Genomic DNA, 21,752 nt, shown 5'->3' on the forward strand with positions numbered 1-21,752 from the left:
CTAAGGTCACTCAGGATTGGAGTGCCTACTGAAGAGATCAGAAGTGAATGGCCCACATACTAGGGGCAATGCCTGACAGCCCTCAGTGCTGGGAACAGTTCATGAAGAGCATTTTCATAGGAAGTTTTGTTGTAGGAAAAACATATTTAGGGATTTAAGGACGGTTAGTTCGACTGACTGCAGAAGAAATTCACTCACCAATGTATTTACTATTCTCATTGTGCACCGTGGTGGCTTGGTCATTGGGTGCTTGACTACAGAGCCTGGAAACCCGGATTCGATCCTTGCCATGTTACAATGGAGACATAATGCAAGATGCCCACGTGCTGTGCGATTTCAGAGTGCATACATTCAAGAACCTCACTTAGTCATAATTATCTGCAGCCCTCCACTACAGCGTCCCTCATAGCCAGAGTCACTTTGGAACATTTCAACCAATCCAATTTTAATTCCATCGTTTTTTTCACTCTCCAATAATTCCAATCCTTATTATATTCTATTTCTATTCGTCGTGGCTTTTGGTTCAACTTTGCTGCATCTTTCCTGTCCAAATATCTCCCTTCTCTTCCATTAATGGAGGGCGCGAAATACCTCTTAACACCACCTGCCACAGTTACAAGGCGAAGGCTTCGCATGGACACTGACGCTGAATGCCCGACATTCTTCACGGTCAGCAAATGCTGTCGCATCAGTACTCGTATAGTTCATTGCATTAGGCGGATGGGAGCAGAGATGCCAAGTAGTGAGGAGCAGTGCAGTAGCATGCCAAAAGAGGGTGTGCATGTTCTGTCCCTTGAACGATCACCACCGCTAGCCAGACCGCAGTATTGTGACTGGCATTATTGTAAATGAAATGCTAACCTCCATTTCCTTGGCTTCTCACAGCTAAGACATTGAAGTTGAGCCCATGTCCTCTGTGGCAACAGAGGCACCATGTGTCAAATAGGTTTGACTGCACAGGGCAGTAATGCTTTGTCACTACCATTTTAATGCGTCAGCATTATGTAGGTATGTCTGCAGTTTCATGTCACCAGAATTGTCATCACAATTACATTTGAACGAAACAAGTTATAAGAAAAAGAATGGTTGCATTAGATAGAGGACCAAGAAATCTTGCTGGGGAAATAATATGATGCATGTGGGTTAACTAGGTAATTAATTAGAGGGGTAATGGCGACATCCAGACAGGTCGCGTAGTACTGACTTCCAGTGGCGGCAAATTTGAAATGCTTGAAACGTGAACGAGCGGGAAAGGGCGTGATTTGCGTGCACAAATGGTAGGAATGGTTAGAAAGTTTGTAAATAGAAGTAATCAGCCAACTTCAATCTGAAAAATTTCGAGAGCGCTGCAGAATCTGCAGTGGAGAAATGCGAACGCCTGAGCATTGCTGCTGCACATGGTACATCGCACGCCCCTTATCGAACACAACCAGTGTTCCATTGAATGCATCACAGTTCACCACCCTTCTATAATTGGTTTACAGGAAAGGAAAGGCGCAGTGTCTGTTACTCGTGGAATCCCGCTGACACAGCTTGCGGACAACACAGCAATGAGCATGCTTATGCATTTCTCCAGTGCAGATTCTGCAGTGTTCTCAAAAATGTTCTGCTAAAAGGAGTGCAACAGCAATTATGCAGTGTTTTTGATGTCAGACGACGTCCTTCAAACTTGTGTTTGAAGTGCAGCCTGGACTGCTCTTGACTATTCTTGGTGCTAAGAAACCGCACTATACTCGGGGACACTTTTTCTTGGCAATGGGCGCAAAGGTAGGGAGGCGGGACCTTTAAACGTGTCGCTCCGCCATGTAGTCCGACCGCGCGGCTTTCGGCCTGCATAGACGTTGCAGATCATTTCTTTCGTTTGATTCGACAGCCAGCGTCTCTTGAACTTGAGTCGAATCTTGTGTGGTAAAAACGCTTCAAGTCGTTGCGGAGTGAACGAACCAGAACCGGAACGACCCGAACAGGCGGCAGTCGCCATCTTGTTTGCAAAGTCGGGATGTCTCTAAAACCCGCGACAGACATCGCAGAGGAAAACTCGGTGGAACCAAGACAAGTGTTTTAGGCATAATAGCTTCATTTCGAAAAATCAGTTCTGTTATAAAAAATATACCGTAAATAACTAGCGCTAAGATTTCAATTTGTTTTTGCAGAAACTACTCATGTAACTAGGGACTATATTCAGCTGCGTAGGAAGATGGTGCGTTTTGGCTCTGTAGCTTTGGCTTCATTGCCAAGAAAAGGTGTCCCCGAGTATAGTTCTATCGCTGGATGAAGGTGTTCCAACCCTAGTTCTCCCATTGGAAGCTTCATCTCTTGTGAGATAACTTTTGGGAGTGCTCCTGCTCATCCACTGGAATACATCATTAATCTGTCCTCTCCCTCTTCTCCTATACAAGTGGAGAAGGGGGATGCCCAGTGAAGGCACCTGATTGCTCAAATGTAGCAACAGGATATTAAACTCTTAAACACCTTATTTTAATTCAGCACCATTAAAGGCTTCGTCCCCAAGAAAAGCCATTGTCCGCATTGTGAGCAAAAATTCTGGGCATGGCTCTGACAAGTGGTAGCTGGCAGACGACATGGTCATGCATGACTAGTCATTGAGTTGTGTGATGGCATGAGACGTGGCATGGCCGAATTGGCAGGCGCTGCCAACACAGGCTTCGCCTGTGACATGGAAAGGTGAAATCTGAATCCAGCCCTTCAGGACCCCTAGATCTTGAGTTAAGGCATTCGAGCCCTAGGCCACGAAGATATTTTTGTGTGGCTTGGTTAAAATGGTGCTTTAGATCTTTGCCGCGGTGGTTTTATAACGTGGTATCTTGCGACTATGTATGGGACAATGCGGCCACAAGTTAAAAGCTTCTGACGAGCGAGTGGCAAAGTGTGTCTACACAAAGGTCCACAAGGAAAACCGGCAACTGGCGCCATTAACGTTGTCATGCCATGACCTTAAAGGCAGAGTTTAACTCATTGCACATTCATGCCATGACCATCGAGGAATGCAATTTCCTTTTCTGACAGATTCACTGATGAAGTACCAATTAACGCATACAGCTGCATTCTTGAGAATCAAATGTGCCTCATATTTTTTTTAGTGCTTTCCTCTATATATATATGTTTATTCGCTCCAAATAAACTTCATTTGCAAGTTAGCGCTTTGCCCTGCGTCTCTTTCAAGTCACTGAGTCATCATCATCATCATCATCATCATCAGCCTGATTATACCCACTGCAGGGCGAAGGCCTCTCCCATATTTCTCCACTTAACCCGGTTCTGTGCTAGCTGCATCCACTTGACTCCTGCGAACTTCTTAATCTCATCCGCCCACCTAACTTTCTGCCGCCCCCTGCTGCGCTTTCCTTCCCTTGGAATCCAGTTTGTTACCCTCAGCGACCATCGGTTATCCTCTCTTCGCACTACATGTCCTGCCCATGTCCATTTCTTCTTCTTAATTTCCACTAGAATGTCGGTAACTGGAGTTATTTCTCTGACCCACTCTGCACGCTTTCTATCTCTTAATGTTACCCCTACCATTTTTCGTTCCATAGCCCTCTGGGTTGTCCTCAACTTAAGTAGAACTCTCTTGGTTAGCCTCCACGTTTCAGCCCCATAGGTGAGTACAGGCAAGATGCAACTGTTGTATACTTTCCTTTTGAGCGATACCGGTAAGCTGCTAGTCATAATCTGCGAGTGCTTGCCAAATGCGCTCCATCCCAATCTTATTCTTCTTGTTATTTCTTTTTCATGGTCCGGATCTGCGGTTACTACCTGTCCTAAGTAGACATATTCGCCTACTACTTCCAGTATTTCGCTACCTAATGTAAACTGCTGTTCCTTCCCGAGGCTGTTGAACATTACCTTAGTCTTCTGCATATTGATTTTCAAGCCTACCTTTCTACTTTTACTGTCTAGGTCATCAATCATTATTTGCAGTTCATCCCCCGAGTTGCTTAGCAAGGCAATGTCATCAGCAAACCGCAGATTACTGAGGTATTCTCCATCTACCCTTATCCCTAACTGCTCCCATTCCAAGTCTCTGAATACTTCCTCTAAACAAGCTGTGAATAGTACTGGGGAGATTGTGTCTCCTTGCCTAACACCTTTCTTTATGGGAATTTTGTTACTTTCTTTATGCAGAACTATGGTTGCTGTGCAGTCACTATATATATCTTCCAGCACTTTCACGTACGGCTCGTCTACCCCCTGATTTCGCAATGCCTGCATCACCGCCGAGGTTTCAACTGAGTCAAATGCTTTTTCGTAATCAATGAATGCTATGTATAAGGGCTGGTTATATTCCGAGCATTTTTCTATCACCTGATTGATGGTATGGATATGATCGATAGTAGAGTACCGTTTCCGAAACCCTGCTTGATCCTTTGCTTGATTGCAGTCTAAGGTTGTCCTGATTCTATTAGCGATTACCTTAGTAAATACCTTATACGTAACAGACAGTAAGCTGATTGGTCTGTAATTTTTTAGGTCTTTAGAGTCCCCTTTCTTATGAATGAGGATAATGTTTGCATTCTTCCATGGTTTCGGTACCATCGATGACACCAGGCACTGCGTATACAGGGTGGCCAGTTTTTCTAGCACGATATCCCCCCCGTCCTTCAGCAAATCTGTAGTTATCTGATCCTCTCCAGCTGATTTCCCCCTTTTCATAGTTTCTAGTGCTTTCTTGACCTCGTCCTTCGTCACTGGTGGAACGTCTGACTGTTTTTCCCTACCGCCAATCTCATTACGGTCCTGACTACTTTGGCTACTGTAGAGATCTGTATAGAACTCCTCGGCTACTTTGACTATCTTGTCCATATTAGTGATGACGTTGCCCGCCTTGTCCCTTAGCGCATACATCTGGTTTTTGCCTATGCCCAATTTCTTCTTTACCGCTTTAAGGCTTCCCCCGTTCTTTACAGCATGCTCAATTTTCTCCATATTATACTTCCTTATATCAGCCACCTTGCGCTTATTGATTAGCTTTGATATCTCGGCCAATTCGATCTGGTCTGTTGGATTGGAAGCTTTCACAGTCACTGAGTAAACCCCACTAACTAGTCCAAGAAACAGCCCTGAGGAGTTATGTATTCATTTCCTTTTTTTTTTAAATAAATTTGTCTCGTTCATGCAGAGAATACAGAACTGTAATAAAAAAATTTGTTGAACGCTGCGACAGTTATAGTACTCACCTCTGAGTTCCAGAAATTTCAGAGTACAGAAGCGCAACATAAAAATAAACTGGAACAATTGGTTAGAAAAACTACCCTTGCAGCATCCTTCTTTGGCCGTGCCTTAAGCGCGGCTGCACAAGAGGAGGACAACAAAGAATGCACTGGGTCGGAGGCACCTGGTGCCACAGCTCAGTTTGGTTATGCCTTAAAATGTGTGGGAAGCTTATTTTTCCTTGCGGCCTAGAGCACCGCATCTACAACTGATTACCTAGGACTAGAGGATGACTGAAGCCGGCACCTGCTCTACAGAGCCGCCCTTACTCTTGCAGAACGTTTCATCGTTGCAACTTTGCCTTTCACCCTTCTGACCCCAGAACCCGCAAGTGTGGTTTCTCCAGACTGAGGCACAATTCGGCCCTCACCGCTAAAGGTGTGCGAGGGCTCGGTTTGGCCCAAAAGCTCGTACTTTGGCCGCTCAGAAGTCCTGTGTGCCTCAAGCTTGGAGGGGGGGGGGGGGGGGGGGGGCAGGCCAGACACACCAATCTCGAGTATTCACAACTTTTTTAAAGGCACGAATGTGGTTGTGGTGTGCTAGGAGTCACAATACAGCAGTTTTTTGCAGCATCCTTACCACACAAGTGTCTGAATTCTCTATACAGATGTTATGCACCTTTACACTACACACCCCTGGCATGAACAGATCTTTGCTAGCTGTCAACGACCAAGCAATAGGGCTGCTTGTGGGCTATCAAATTTTTACTTTTGTCTCTTCCTCTTCGGCAGATGTTTAGGTATCAGTTTCCAGATTCGGGGTATGCTGTCAGCTCTTCCACGTCTGTGTTGTGCCAGGCCTCGACAAGCCTCAGTAGAAATGGGCCGTAACACCTAGTCAAAGCATCTGCGATCCACGGCCTTGTCGGTGCCATGAAAGGCACAGTGAGCAAGATAAGCTTACCGAGTACTTGGCCACAAAATCAACCCCTTGCTCAGAGGTGAAGTGAGGAAACCATGAACCCAAATCTCGCCTTTCTTGCAAAGAACACATAATTCATTGCAGCCACAAGTTACAACAGTGAAAAGAACTTCAGCGTTGCTGGATTCACAATTCAGGAGTGCCACAAATGTCTTAAGCATTCATCAATGACTAAATTGTTCTTGCATAATAACATTAAAAAAAAAATTCTATGTTGTGCTGTGCCTCTATATATTCTACAAATTTCAATCTTAAATATGACAACTGAGCATTTCAAGGTCTTTCAAGGTCAACTCATTATTTGGAAATTATTTCTTTCTGTATCATTCTGGGCCAGACCAGGGCCGTAAGGGGCCATTAAAACGATATTTGCTCTAATATTCTAGTGAAAGAAATCCATAGAGATGGTCTTTGTGAGTATTCGAGTCAAATTTAAACACATTGCATGGAGACAATTGACAACTAATTTTTAAAAAGTGCTCCTGGTTAAAGCTCTCAACTGATTAGGGCGACACGTTCCCCCGCGCAAACCTTCCAAATGATGTCATCGGGGCTTGCTGGTTGTGCCCGCTCACTGGATGCTCCCAGGTGACCCGGGCGGAATGGAACGTGGTGGGGTGCCGTCTCAGCCTGTTTTCATTTTTTTTCTTCCGCTCCGGCGTGCGTCGGGTTAAGCGTGCAGAGGACGAGCGTCATTTTCAATCGCCAATATTTTCGGTATTACTGACACTAGCGTAAAAATTTGCGTGTTGCAAAGAGGACTGATAGGATACCTATATCTAGAGTGCGTTTTCTAGTTTTCGTAAATAGCTCTTCGTGGGCCCTTTAAGTCTGAACACGTTGCCATGCCAGACTCTGGTCTGTAACACAGATTCCAAGCTAGCTCGAACTCAGAATTTCCGCCCGTGCACATCCCTACTGACTGCATCACCTCACAAGGTGATTTAGTACAATCATGTCGTATCTGCGCTCTCTCCTGACATGATCAGTGACCTGTAGAATATTCTTAAAAACTCGTGGGAGATGCCCTCATCAGCACCTCAAGACCAAAGTACCCGAGAGAACTATGGCGTAAGAACGCTCTCACCTACAGCAGCTCCTTACTGGTGGACCTTGGTGACTGTCGCCTTTCACAACTGCTTCACCGGATTTGGCAGCTCCTCGGTGAGGACTCGCCACCCATGTTCTGCTGCTTCGAGAGCTCTTCTTCAGCTCTTGCTGATGCCCAAGCATCTGCATCTTGCTTTCCCAGCGGCCAGTGACACAACCATGGAGCTGACCAACCAGGTTCATGAGGTGGCCTTCCAGCTAGCCACAGCTGTCTCACCACTGGCAGACTCGGCAATTTCCTGCCTCGAGGCCTGTACTGATGATCGTACTACCTCAGTTGACACACTCAGGAGCCTGTCCCAAGAGAACATTCACTATATCCCAGTCACCACTTTCCATCGCGCACAAAGAGCCATAACTTAACACTGCTGGTATGACTGGCAATTCCTACATCCTGCCATGAAGTGCACGTCTCGTGGTTGGGAAAAACCCCTCAAGACCATTAGTGGCAACTCGTGGCTCCCCAATGCAGCCACCTTTTGTGGTTTGGTTTGTGGGGTTTAACGTCCCAAAGCAACTCAGGCTATGAGAGACGCCGTAGTGGAGGACTCCGAAAATTTCGACCACCTGGGGTTCTTTAACGTGCACTGACATCGCACAGCACACGGGCGCCTTGCTTTTCGCCTCGATCGAAAAGCGGCCGCCGAGGCCGGGAGTCGATACCGCGTCCTTGAGAACAGTAGTCGTGTGCCGTAACCACTGCGCCACCCCGGCGAGGTCCTTTTGTGGCAATTGACAAGACCTGTCATAATCCGTTCCTTGTCAACAATGGTGCAGAGGTCAGTGTGATCCCTAAAAAAAAATGGATGAGGCTTAGCTTGGTTAAGCCTGGTCAGATGCGAAGCATATTGATTGCTAAACTCTGCTTTCCATGGTTACACTTGGCTAAACTTTTCTTTCCTTGGTTACACGTGCTTTTACGTTGCTCGTATCAGTGGAGCATCGTTGTCGCCGAGCTGCATGCCGAGCACGCTCCTTGGCCAAACGTTCTTCCCGCTCTTCTGGGCTCTCTGCAGCACGCCGCAGCCTTCGCTTTTCATTCCACCGCTCGGCCGCACTCCCTGGAGGCATTGCCACCTTTTGTGAGGGTCTACTGGAGGCGAGCGCAATCGTCTCCCCTTTATATATAAACCTGCGCTATACCACGTGGTCCGCACAGCGTGCAACCGCAGCCGACGGCACGAGCCGGTCCCCGTTTCTCCTCTGTCGTGGCGTAAGCGTATCACGTGGTGTGACGTCACCATACCACGCGGTCCGCACGGCGTGCAACCGCAGCCGACGGTGCGAGCCGGTTCCCCGTCTCTCCTCTGTCGTGACGTCAGCGTATCACGGGGTGTGACGTCACCATGCCACGTGGTCCGCACGGCGTGCAAGCGCAGCCGACGACGCGAGCCGGTCCCCCGTCTCTCCTCTGTCGTGACGTCAGCGTCTCCTCTGTCGTGACGTTGCCCTCCTTGTCCCTTATCGCATACATCTGGTTTTTGCCTATGCCCAATTTCTTCTTTACCGCTTTAAGGCTTCCCCCGTTCTTTACAGCATGCTCAATTTTCTCCATGTTATACTTCCTTATATCGGCCACCTTGCGCTTATTGATTAGCTTTGATATCTCGGCCAATTCGATCTGGTCTGTTGGATTGGAAGCTTTCATACTCTGGCATTTCTTAATCAAATCTTTCGTCTCCTTAGACAGCTTACCGGTATCCTCTCTAACTATCCTACTGCCTACTTCTACCGTGCACTCAGTAATGATATCTCTGAAATTATTGTTCCTTGCTTCTAGGGTAATGTCGCCATCCTCGGTTAGAGCTGAATACCTATTCTGTAACGAAATCCTGAACTCTTCTGCCCTCCCCCTTACCGCTAAATTTGTGGGATTAGGGGTGCACAAAACACAGGATGAACTATGGGGGGGTGGGGGAAACTACCACCATTCCTGATCAGGGTTAACTTTTTCTGCAGAAGACTTGTGGCTGCTGTGCGGTTTTCATATACTATTAACAGCGTTTCTACATATTCTTTTTCTATGCCATGGTTATGTAATGCATGCATGATTGATGCTTAGACTGAATCAAATGCTTGTAATATAAGCAGGTTGTATGTAGGGGTTGCTTACCATATTTATACGATTATAGCACGAGTTACATTTTTAGTAATTGCATCACTGAAACAACACTTCATGCTATGTTCAGAAGCAATATCTGAATTTAACACTTTACTTTTTTTGCTGGTCATCAAGATAGCTTTACCACCAGGCAAGCCAGTTGCGAGGAGAAGGCAAATTTCTGGCAACTTCAAGGCTGTAAAATGAGGCAAGGTTAAAAAAAAAGGTAACCATGGAGAAAGACCAGAAGGTGGAAGTGAAAAAGAAAATAATAAAAAGGTGTAGTTATTGAGGGTTAGAACTCTCCTGTTTAATATCATTAGATCATGGCCAATGGGCAAAACATGCAGGGAGCGATGGGGGATTCTAAGCAAGAGAAGAAAGCATTTAGTGCTTAGCAAATCGTGTCTAATCAAGAGGGGGGAAACGAGTGGGGGCATGTTCATGAACAGCGATAAGTAACTGAGTAGTGACAGTGAATAAACCACTCGGATACTTTTCTTTTGGATTTTTAAATGCAGTCTCCTTTATTGTCACATCCCCAGCTATGGTTGCCCTTAATGTTACGATTTCATGTTATAATCGTGAGCTTGTGTTGGAATCGTGACAGAATTTTTTTTCTTTTTATTCTTGACACAAACTCTTCCCTCGCATCATATATTCATTACGGAATTGTTTACCTGTAAATACGGTATATTCTGTGGTTCCTCTTTCATCTGATTGATGCCGTGAACATCGGCTGTGGTCAAGTGGTGTGCCTGAAATCCAGCCTGGCCTTTTTGTTCACTAAAGTCTAGGTTTCCTCTTAATCTATTGGTGATTACCTCATTGAATACATTTAAACCCAGTTATAACCTAAGACAGGTCTGCAGTTTTATTTCTTGGGTCTGTGAAATTTCTGCGTGAAGAAGAGTGGAAACCAAAATAAGGAGTACATATAAGTGAAATCACTGTGGGAATGTTTACAGCAAACCCCCATTTCTCGTAGTCATAAATTTGGGGAAAAAACATTTTGCAATTGCACTGATAGGGCAACTGTGGCAGCAGCCTCCACCATCCCTGCTGCAGTTCGTGCAACATGGTTATGAGAGGTGTGAGGAGGGTGGCCAGAGACACCTCGCCTGGGAAATTGTGCACTCATGCCACCACTGCTAGAGCTTGACTGGCCGTGAAGGCACCTGTGTCTTCACGTATGTTCCCGCTCTGTCTGCCCAGCACAGCCGCCCCAGGAAATACATACTTGCCACTCACATTGCTACTGCTTTCCTCCGTCCCCATTCCAACATGCGAGAGCTGTCATTGGAATCTTGCGAGCAGTTGCATGGTTGTGCTGTTTACCTTTAAATCTGTCAGTGAAGAACTTAGTGATAGATACTGATTGATAATGATAGTTAGTGACAGTGATGATAATGACAGATTACTATGATGTCATGGCCGAAACCTACACCATGATGACATCACATTCAGTCATGACGTTACCAGGCGACTCGAGCACATGTGAAGGTTAACCCGATCCAGTCGTCAGTGCAGCGCCTTTCATTTGGCGTTTGCTCAAACGCCACGTGACACAGCATACAAAAGCAGACGCAGTACAGCAAGCATCAGCAGCATTTCAAATTGGTTTACAGGAAAGAAAAGGCGTAGTATCTCACACTTCTCCGCGAATACCTGAATCGAGCCGTAAGGAAAACGAGGAAGGAGGTGCCATAGTGGAGGGCATCAGACCACCTGCAATAAAGGCTTTCACCTCATTGCTCTTTGGTGGTCCGAAGTGCCCCTAGAGTTTTTACTTTTTGCTCGTATGAGCATTCAGTTCAGTGCTGCATAGTGTGATGTTAAAAAGCACGAGTACCAGGGACCGATGCATTTGTCACCTGCAGTCGCTCATTGCGACCTTAACTGTTCCTTTTATGTTATTTTGTGTTTATCATGACACATTCATGTGTTACCCCTCCGGGGTGGCGCAGTGGTTAGGGCACTTCCTAAGGATGCGGGATCGAATCCTGGCTTCGGCGACCGCTTTTCGATGGAGGAGAAAAGCAAGGCGACCGTGTGTTGTGGAATGTCAGTGCACGTTAAAGAACCCCAGGTGGTCGAAATTTCCGGAGTCCTCCACTACAGCGTCTCTCATAGCCTGAGTCGCTTTGGGACATTAAACCCCACAAACCATTCATGTGGTTCTGCCAGATATACAGTAACTTGGCACTAGCTAACAGAAAGTCACTGTAGAGAGTAGTGATGTGGTACTAGCTGGTATATGGTAAATGGTATTATATTGCGCAGGGCCACTCTAGCATTTTTTTTTTTTTTCCTGGAAGCTTAAATGGAATTCTTTTTGACTCGGGCAGAAAAGTTTCGCAATTTGAACGCCCATGCTCTTCTCCAGCGTTGCTCTGTGCCTGCACTTCACTGCAGTGCAGGCTTGAGCCAGCGGCAAACGTATACATAACCAGCGCTGCCAGCTTTGGCGAATTAGTCTGCTCGAGGTTGTGGTTACAAAAAATAAAAATAAGCATCAAGATACCCCGCATGCTCACTTGAGATGCAGACTAAAGGTCGTTGTTAAATGCTTCAGTTGTAAATTTGTAGCCTCACATTGACTCCTCTCAGTGGTAAATGAAGCGCGAGTAAAATAATGGAATCGTGAATGGGGCGAGATTTATTGGAGCGAAGCTATATCATAGATATTTTCACTTCTCAGATGCATTAACTTCTAAATACTAGCAATCCCAATTTCAATTGCTTACCTAAGCTCTTACAGGTTGGTGTTCTAGCGCTAGCGTTAGTTATTCCGTTCGTTTGTTTTTTGTTCTTTGACACTGATATGTACTTTGTTTGTGAGCAAGATCTTTTACCCTTTTATAATCTCACCGCGTCTCGTTTGGAGACCTACTCTCAGGTCAACTTGTTATCACGAGGATTTCATGAAGACCGTGACAAATATGAGCGGTGGTCGCTTTCCTACACTTAGATTTCATTGTCGTGAAACGTTTATGTAAGTAATCGTGAATTAACAAAGCCTGGCTTTCTATGCAGCACAGCTTCACTCATTATGCCCTTAGTGAAATGCCTCAAGCCATGTGATTCTATCCATGTGCTTGCCGAATTCACTTGAAGGCCCTTGTTCACAAACGTGCCCGAAGAAATAAGCCCCAGAATGCGTTTACATGACGCGCGACGAAAGACTAGGCTAACGACGACGGAGGCAGAACGATGCTATGATAAGGTGGTTAAAGATGCCGTAACATTTCAGTTAACGTAAAACTTGACAGTAGAAATCCATGTCAAGTAAAGTTGGCTGAACAGTTATGGTGTCCATTTTTCTGCCTTATCCGAGCATCGTTCTGCCTCCGTCGTTGTTGGCCTTGTTTTTCGTTCATAGGTAAAAAGACAAATTCCCCGCCAAAAGCACGTTTCTGTGACGTCACGAGCAACGTCGCGTGTTTGTTTTGCCTCACAGTTCGCAGGGGGCGCCGGGAAACTAAAGCCTCGCTCTGAGTCGACACGCAGGCTTCTATGGGAGTTACGCTACCATTTGTTCTACCATGATATACATGCGTTGGTAATGCACAGCTGCAAAAAAACTGACTTTTTCTCCAAAATAAAGCTATTGGAATACTGTAAACGAAATAAACTCGAGCCAAAAAAAAGTTTGTACAACGGAGTATACCCAAACAGTTACAAACGCAATGACTCCCTCATTTCATCAGAGCTCTGTGTGCAACGATGTTTCCAAAAGTTGCAGAACACTCGCAGTCTACTTATTTTTTAGTAAGGAAACGAGCCCAATAAGTTTACTGAAATATCGTTTCTACTTCAAGTTTGCTATTAATTTCAAAGCATAATTAATGAACAGTTTCCTAGCTGCTGTACTGTGTCGAGAATGGTTCAGAAGAATGAGCTTGCTCATTTAACGCACGCTTTTTTTTTTTTTTTTTTGACAGTTATGCTGCGCACGCATGTTTAAGTTATTATTCCTGTCTTGAAGTTTCCTGAGCAGCAGAGGACACAAATCTGTTGAGTTCACCGGTTTATGTGTGCACAGAGCGCGGCTTCATGAGTACGCGGTATGCGCTAGAAAGAGTGCCACGCATCGTCTGCTAGCGCTGCTCCTGGACCCCTCGAGAGGGCGCTCGTGTCACCACTAGCAGTGTTGTTGCTGTTTATTGTACGTTAGAATATCAGACTTCCCTGGCACATATTTTAAAAGGGTGCCAGGGATAGTTTAAATGCTTAACTGAAATGCCAAGAGGTAAATGGGATACTGTAGTGGAGAATTCAAGCCATGCTTTTGGAATTACTGAAGCTCTGCCTTCTTTAATGTCTACACGAATGACTGTACTGTGAAGCTACTTCATGTAAAAGATGAACACAAACTAAACTAAGACATGTGATACAGAGCCTGGCCTTTGCCAGAGCAGGTGTAGTTTTTGTATTTAAAATGTGCTTAGTATGTGTGTGACTACACGCTCAGACAGTGCCTAACATGGTACCTCGTCTTGCCAATAGTAGTTGCCTTTAGTGTTGTTTAGGCAAAACAAGCAGTGTAGAATGTCAGTGTTGTTTGAAGTTTCATGTATGTTAGCACAGTCTAAATATAACTTATGAACAGCTACAAGAATGACATTTTTTGGCCACTCTTACTGTTAGTGCAGCGCAGTGCACCAAGCTGTCTGTACAGAGCGAAAGACTCAAGGAAATGGCTGGTCTGAAGTTACGATTGCTCTAGATGCTCTACATGCAATTGCGATTGCTCTACATGCAAAAAGGGTTTGTTGTGGTTGCGGGCACTAAGACCATAAATTCTGGTTAATATTTCATTTAAGATATTTTCTCTTCCATTCCCAACTGCAACATGGTTGCTGTACACAAGAGAGATTAATAAGAGAGATTCATATTTTGGTACATCATGTACTACATCACTTACAGCAAGTCATTTTTCTCTGCTGTTGTCATTGTGGCCTCACTGATTCACATTGTTTTTGAATGTTCACCATAAATTATCTTGCTTTCAATAGAGCAGTCTAGGCTATCTCTGTGGTGCGTGCTGTCTTCATAGTGGCTCATTTATAGATTTAGCTGAAGAAGCTCCAGGCTGTCAAAATTTCTCCAGAACCCTATGCTATGACATCTCTCAGCCTTTTTGCAGCTTTGGATCATTATAGTGAGAATACAAGCTGAATATGTGACCTTGAGTTTTGCATAAAGAGGCTTCAGACTGCACCATAAAAGTGCAAACCTCTCTTGTTTGTTTGCTGTAGTGAAGTTGCAGAACTTCAGTCAGTCATTAAATCTAAAACTGCATAATGAAGATAACTGCACGAAAGATGTGTTAAAAGGGGACAACATGACCATTATGCACTGTTATACTTGTATTGTAAAACCATTTAAACATTACTGAATGTTCAAGAAATGGTTTGTTGACATCTTGAGCATTTGCTGTCCTTGGAGGGTGTTTTATGTTTAATAGACATGCCATTTTATTTATATATATATTTTTTGCTACAGTTGATGCAGTGCTATGTTTATTTCATTTATTTCTCTTGTGTTTCTCAAGTGGCCTTGTAACTTCTTTTTAACTTTATGTATTTGCTGATGAAGCGTGCATATATATATTTTTTTCTTTTTCAAATTTTACAGTGTCATTCTACAAACGGGCTCAGATTCTTGTTGCTGATCTCTGGAACTGCTTTAATGGCCAAGGCTTGGGTGAATTCAAGGACACAGACACGATTACAGCATTTGCAGACTACCGTGTGCCTCAAGTGCTTGCCTACTTTGGAGCTTTATGTTACTCTCCACGTCTGATGACCTTGCTCGCTAAAGGTGAATTTAATGATTACTTAGGCCCCTTTCAATAAAGTACTATTGAGAATGTGCTTGAAGCATAGCTTGCACATTGTATTTTACCATTTTGCTTGAGCCTTGAACCCATTTCCTGTGACGAAAGGGCAGTCACCCTCACTATTGGTACATGAACTGAAGTTCCTACGATGAAACAAGTGGCAGTAGTGACTTTGCATGGGTGCTTTTGGCAGATGCTCTAAAACTTGCTGAGCCCTCCCACGGTTTTATTTGACATGTGACATGACCCATCAATGACCCACAGTGCAGTGAATGGGTTAAAAGCATACATAAAATTTCATCTTGAGATCTCTAGATACACACTACTTCTGAAAGTTCCAAGTCCTATATTTGAGCACCAGAGTGAGTCCTCTTGTATGTTTGTCCCTCAGTTGCTCCACAGTTCTAGTATGATTTATAAAAGTGTGAAGGCTTCTTCCATAAAAAGTGCCTCAATCAGGGAAGGTCTGCTTGTTTTGATGGCTGTGAAAATGGTGAAAAACTGAAATTTTCATGCATGAAATGTACAGAGATTAAAGGTCGAAATTCAGAAATGCTAATTGAGTAGAGTTCACTAAGAAAAAATTTAATTTACCTTTGCAATTTGATTTCACTATTGCAAGTCTATTTTAACAACAATCTTAATTTCGTGTTCAATAATAGTGAGAGGAAAAAGTGCAGTGCCTACACAAATGCTAAAGCTCAGTAATGGGTTTATACATAAAGACATGTTGTGCTGTAACACACACACTCTGATTAATTTGTATCTTCCTTGATACCATTGAAACATGAAATAATGTTGTACGCAACAATCAGAAAAGTGCGCAAAGACTAAACTGCTTTGCCTGCCAATTGCACAGGCGTTTATCATTTAAGAGCGAATGGTAAATGAAAGGGAATGACAAGAGCAGAAGACCATTCGAGGTTCATGAACGACCTTAAGAGCCTGTGCTTGGGTTATGATTTTGAAGTTGTTGTGCATGACAGCTTCACACAGGTCAGCTAGTCAACATGCGAAAAAAAGTTGAGAACTAGTAATTGCCAGCAATGAACTGTTTTCATTGAGTGCAGTAAGCCGAATTCTTGAGGGGTGTCATAGTATATCATCCGTTTTCACATATTTTCTCACTTGCCCAAGTTTCGTTCTCAATAACATATTTGCAACCTTGGAGCACCCATGTTGCCGTATGGCCAGACTTATTGTTCCCCTTCAAAAAGTGGTAGGCTAGACATTGCTATTAGATAAGGAAGCATAATAGTGTATGACGTAATTTCCTGCAGGAAATATTTTGCGAAATGGAAGCACAGAAGAAATAGAGATCCGTGGGGGCAACAATTCATGCTTGTGAGGTAAACTGTATTTTTTCCTTTTATCCTTTTAGCTTTTATTGATAAAGTGACCTTGTGATAAAGCCTCGAGCTTTGTGTAGTGGAAAATTTTATTTTTCGCAGACTGAAAACGAGAAATTCATGAGATTTTGCGGGAGACATAAATTGTTCAAAATTAACCCTGTCTGTATTCAGAACCGTGAATGTGATTTGTTTTTTCATGAGCTCTTAGTGTAGCTAAAGTGACCCACGCCAGTCTCAAAAGCTGCCAGGAAAACCCAGCTTTTCAATGAACTTTGAGTAAGGCGTGTGGTATACAAGTGCAAAGAGAAAGTTACTGTGAATGTAGCGAGAAGGCAGTATGGGTTTTTGAGATAGGGAAGGCACTGACAGGGTTGAGGGAAGTAGAGAAAGCAAAAAAATGGCAAAATGATGCAGGACTGGGCAGTTCTAAACACCAGGCAACAATCATGCACTGCTTCTAACCATTCGATGTTCTTAATGTGATTCCACATTCCAAGAAAAACACAGTAGCATCCTGCATCTGCCAGAACTATTAAGTGACATGGCTGAGTTTGCAGGTGCTCAGGCAAGAAGTTCTGCGAGGTTTTATCATCCATGGGGTTGCAACTGCTGCCAAACATTATGAAGTGCCTTTAGAAAAGCACTTTCACCCTGAGGAAAAAGAAAGTGTCAAGCAGAATCGAACTGCTATCCTTTTGTGCACAAGCCGGAGCACGCTACCTATACACTGAGGAGTGAAAAGTGTTCGTTTAGTGCAATAGTTTAGAGGTCTTATATGACCATCTTATACCTACTGTAGAGTGGACAGCTGCCATACATTAGCATTACTAAGCAGTTCCTCTAAGTAGTACTAATCTTACGATTGATAAATAATTAACACTGCTAATTAGTGAACAAATAAGACCATTACTTAGCAGCAGTGCATACTTTCCATGCGGCAGTGCTTTCACTTCAACTGTTAAGGATAGTTAAGCGTCTTGTAAGTTTTTGCGTCGGCAGTATTGTTTGCCAATTTGCGTTCAGTCTATATTTGAAGGCTGAACACACATGCACATTTGCACATGCACCATACAGCCATGGAGAAGCACTCGTATTATGAAGGCCCTGTCTTTAATATCAGGTATGGAGAGGTGTTCAGCAAGTTTCGTCTCCTGGTCTATAACATTTTTTAGTAAATGGTGGAATTGAAAAGTGTTACGTTAAGATGAAAGCTTGAAATGTTTCCTTTATTATGAGCACATTGCTTTTAGATAATTCATCCCCACCAACGACATAACTCCACCATTGGTGTCCTATTTTCTGCGTGCCATTAAAGAGGAAGGTCAGTTTCTGTTTTGCCTCACTTACTGGACAACCAAGGCCATTGCACTTCTGGCTCTGCGAGTGTTGTCTTCAAAAGGTTCCCTCATTCTTCTATGATGACACGCAGAGATACTGTGCTCATGGGCGAAGTACACTGCTGCTGGTGTAGGCTATGTTGTCAAGTGACGTGAATCTGAGGAAAGCATTGCAAACATTTGAATGCAGATTACTTGTGTTCTTGATTCTTATTTCTGCTGCTGCTCAATTCATGGTGCTTTCCTGTTTTTCTTATAACCTGAGTGATAGTGTGTTGTGAGCATTGCGAGAACCCCTGATTTTGAGGTGAAGTTTTGTAACACACCAACAGAGGGCAGCATAGGGCTGCACGCAGAGTTCTAGAAGCACTAGAAGCTGGATTGCCTTTGTCATTTAGTTTGTAAAAAGGCATCATCCTATGTGCATCGGGAGCTGTGCAACTGTTGCTATTGGCCTGGAGATGAGCAGAGTCACCACCTTGCGGCGTAGCGGTGAACCCTACGCAGTGTGTGATTTATGTGTGTGTGTGCAGCATGTACAAGTGTTTTTTTATTGTTTCCTGGTTCCGGTGCACTTTTGCTTACATGTCTGCCTCTTACAAAAAAAATGTGAACAGGTTATCATCCCACGCCCCATTAAAGAAAAATACTTGTCTATATCGATTATGTCATACTGGATAAGGGCATCATCAGTTGATCTTCGGCGCTTGAGATCCTTTTACGTGCAGGACGAGGTGATGCTGTCGTTAGGCACCGTGAAACCAAAAAAATACCACAGCTACTGAAGCATGCAACCGCAGACTGCTGTATAGCAGAATGCAGTTTGAACAGGCCACTCTGCCTTTTCATCGCAGTGCTTCAATGGTAGGTCGCTCAGCTGCTTAATTCGAGAACGGGGAGGGGGCGGGGTTCAATCTTGGCCGTTTCGCAAGGCGCTCCTCTGATATGGGATTTGACTGCACATTAAACAACCCTAAGTGGTCAATGACACCGAAGCCCGCCAATACATCATCCATCATAACCGATGTCACTTCGGCGCATTACACCCCATATGCTTTTTTTTTTTTTTTTTTGCTGATGAAGGCTTCTGCACATCCATGACAGGACAGTGATCAAATTTTGCTTTATGAAACGCTCGAACTTTCAAAAACATATATTTCTAAACAACTAGCACAGGACCGGGTTAATTACGGGAGAGGCCTTCGCCCTGCAGTGGATATAGTCGGGCTGATGATGACAAAAATATCAGGCAAAGTCTATGCTTCTGACAAGGGGAGTAAAATGGCTTCATACAGGCTTAACTATTAGTTTGGGAATAAATACATCTTTACAGTCGCATGATAGGTTGAACTTCATTTCTTTCGGGAGAGTTTTATATTCGGCACCTGTTTTGCAAGCAACCCCAATATTTTGCTTCGCGTAAGATTGAGTCACTGCTCGATAATTCTCGTGACAAAGAAATCTTCAGACTCTAAATTCCTTGCCATAACATGACAGTGCCATGCACAGTTTTTTTACAATGTCTTCACAGCGACTGATTCATAGCTTTGTAAAAAAAAATCATTATACTACTAATTTACCAATATTTGAAGCATCAGAAATCCCTTATATTCCTCGAGATTTCCTGCAGAGTGCCGGTACAGTTATGCCTGGTTGCTTAGCCAGAGTTGATGTGCACTAAGTCAACGGCAACCTACTGGGCAGGAAGCTGTCAGTGCTCTATTTGACCAGCTTAATCCTAGAGTCAAGATGAACCAGGCTGTGTCGCAATTCATTCAAAAGTACTGGAGGTCAGAGCACGAATCTAGCATCTGCATGGGCTTGACACTAAATATGCCTGTCTGACACTCGTATAAGACATGTGCACACTGTTGAAAAGGCGATAAGAAACGCGAAGCTGTCATTAGGCAAGGGGTACACAAGTCGAAATCAATAAGAAGAAATGGGCATGGGTAGGACATGTAGTGCGAAGAGAGGATAACAGATGGTCGCTTAGGTAGCAAACTGGTAACAACTAGCACAGGACCGGGTTAATTATGGGAGAGGCCTTCGCCCTGCAGTGGATATAGTCGGGCTGATGATGACAAAAATATCAGGCCCATGAGTGCGATACAAAGCAAAAAGCATGCAAACCAATGCCAGTAAATCTAAAGGACGGGTGGTTGCGTGCCTTGTTTTCCTAAAATCCGCACTCCTTTTACGAGCATGGGCGAGCGCTGCTGGCTGCCGACCCACACTATCAAATGCTTGATGGGCTTCAAGAAGCCTTCACTTACACATGCTGGGAGCATTTTATTGCTATGCAAAGGATTATTTTGAAGGTGTTAGTGTGTAAACAGATAAAGCATTTTCATCATGTGTTACTTCAGTGCCTGCAAAAAGGGGCTGTGAGAGAACTCTAATGAACATTATGATGATGGGCCATATTGTCTCGAAGTGGTGATGGCAGTGTATCAGACATGAAAACCATTTATTAGGGCTGTTTTATGTTCATAAAGTACTCTATAGAACAACTCGGTGGTGGCAACAGCAAGTTCACTTGGTGATTGTCACTGGTTAGAATTCTGTTTTTATTAAATATCTGACTGTTGCAAAAGTTCATTGCTGTTCATGTGTTTCTTATGCCGAATTTCAATTTGCATGTGCTTTCTAAGTCGTGCATGCATCAAAACTGTATCCTTTTTGCAGAAAAATTATCCATGCTCAGGAAGTTTGGAAATCAATTCTGATTTTTTGCAGCTGATCCGAGAAAAGCCGAAGGAACGAAAGCTGTCTTTTGGAGAAATCAATTCTGTGCTTTGGGACTACCGCAGACATGCTGATGATGTTGACAAGCATGTCCCTTTCCACCGCGTTCCACTACGTGCAACATTGATGTGCCAACCATACTTCTTGCGTCTCTTTTGGTATTGTACAGCAGTTCCCTATGTCCTGTTTATTCTGGAGGCATGTTGAGAAGCTTAAATATATAATTTCATCACTATGAGGGCATAATGATGGTCATGTAGGCCAGTTTCATATAGTCATTTCCTCTTTTATGCAAATTAACATAAACCTCATTTGAGCATTATGAAATCTGAATTCTCTTCATATTTAGGACAAGGTGTTCTTACATGCCATGTTAGCAAAGAGGCCAAAATTCCATCCTTGCATGTACTATGTTTTTGCAAATAACCTTTCAATTATGCATATGTAATTGCCTTAATTCCAAGGAAACCAGTCTAGATGGGTCGAGTCACTTGGTTTTCGGTCACTTGGTAATAAAAATTTTTCCTTCTATTTATATACCTGTTTCTAGAAGATCATTTCCAGCCTTCCAGCCTTCGGTGAACATGATGAAAAACGAGGACCGTCCGTGGAGAGATTGAGGAGCAAAAGATGGCAACGATTCTGAGAAAAGGCACCTGTGGCGGGGAGCAAAGAGCAGGATAATCTTCTATCCTTGCATGGCGTTAAACCATTGTATTCTTGATGCCTCTCTAAGCAGTCAACTGTCAGCACATTTCTGAGTTTACGAATAAAGGGGAAAACAGGTTTGAAAACAGGTCTTGCCGAGACGCTTCCAAAGGAATCTGCGAAATTTCACACATCAGCCTTATCTTTTGGCGCTCCGCCTACTATTGTGGCTGCCCATGACACAATGCTACTTACTCGATCGACGCATGTGCACTGGAAGCTAGCGGAGCGTCTGCTCCGGCGACGCCCCATCATTTCACATTTCGCCACCATGCCAGGAATGTGGCGATGCCATCGTGTCCTCCTCGATCTCCCTCATGTGCAGCATTGACACTTCGCATAATTGTGCACGGCGCGACGCGGGGGCGGCAGGATCGCAGGGCCACGACGTTGCTGAGGGT

General features: G+C 44.1%; 1 protein-coding gene across 8 annotated transcripts in view; it reads left to right on the forward strand.

Annotated features, from left to right (window-relative positions):
• The window catches only part of LOC146204654 (queuosine 5'-phosphate N-glycosylase/hydrolase-like), a 106,009-nt gene extending 84,572 nt beyond the window's left edge, over positions 1 to 21,437 (forward strand). For 5 of the 8 annotated variants that reach the window (XR_014703994.1, XR_014703996.1, XR_014703993.1 and 2 more), the window contains 4 exons: positions 15,002 to 15,187; positions 16,487 to 16,555; positions 20,635 to 20,801; positions 21,194 to 21,437. Coding sequence is in view for 3 of the 8 variants with exons in the window: in XM_084589358.1 (XP_084445484.1) it covers positions 15,002 to 15,187; positions 16,487 to 16,554 (254 nt within the window). In the remaining 5 variants the exon portion in view is untranslated. Of the gene's footprint in view, positions 1 to 13,763; positions 13,783 to 15,001; positions 15,188 to 16,486; positions 16,556 to 20,634; positions 20,802 to 21,193 lie in introns of those variants that run through there. The other 3 variants (XR_014703997.1, XM_084589357.1, XM_084589356.1) reach the window with 3 other exon arrangements.
• Positions 21,438 to 21,752: the final 315 nt, after the last annotated feature.

This window comes from Amblyomma maculatum, chromosome 1, assembly GCF_055883805.1.
Source record: "Amblyomma maculatum isolate TAMU_Amacu chromosome 1, ASM5588380v1, whole genome shotgun sequence".
In the NCBI taxonomy this organism is placed as follows: domain Eukaryota; kingdom Metazoa; phylum Arthropoda; class Arachnida; order Ixodida; family Ixodidae; genus Amblyomma; species Amblyomma maculatum.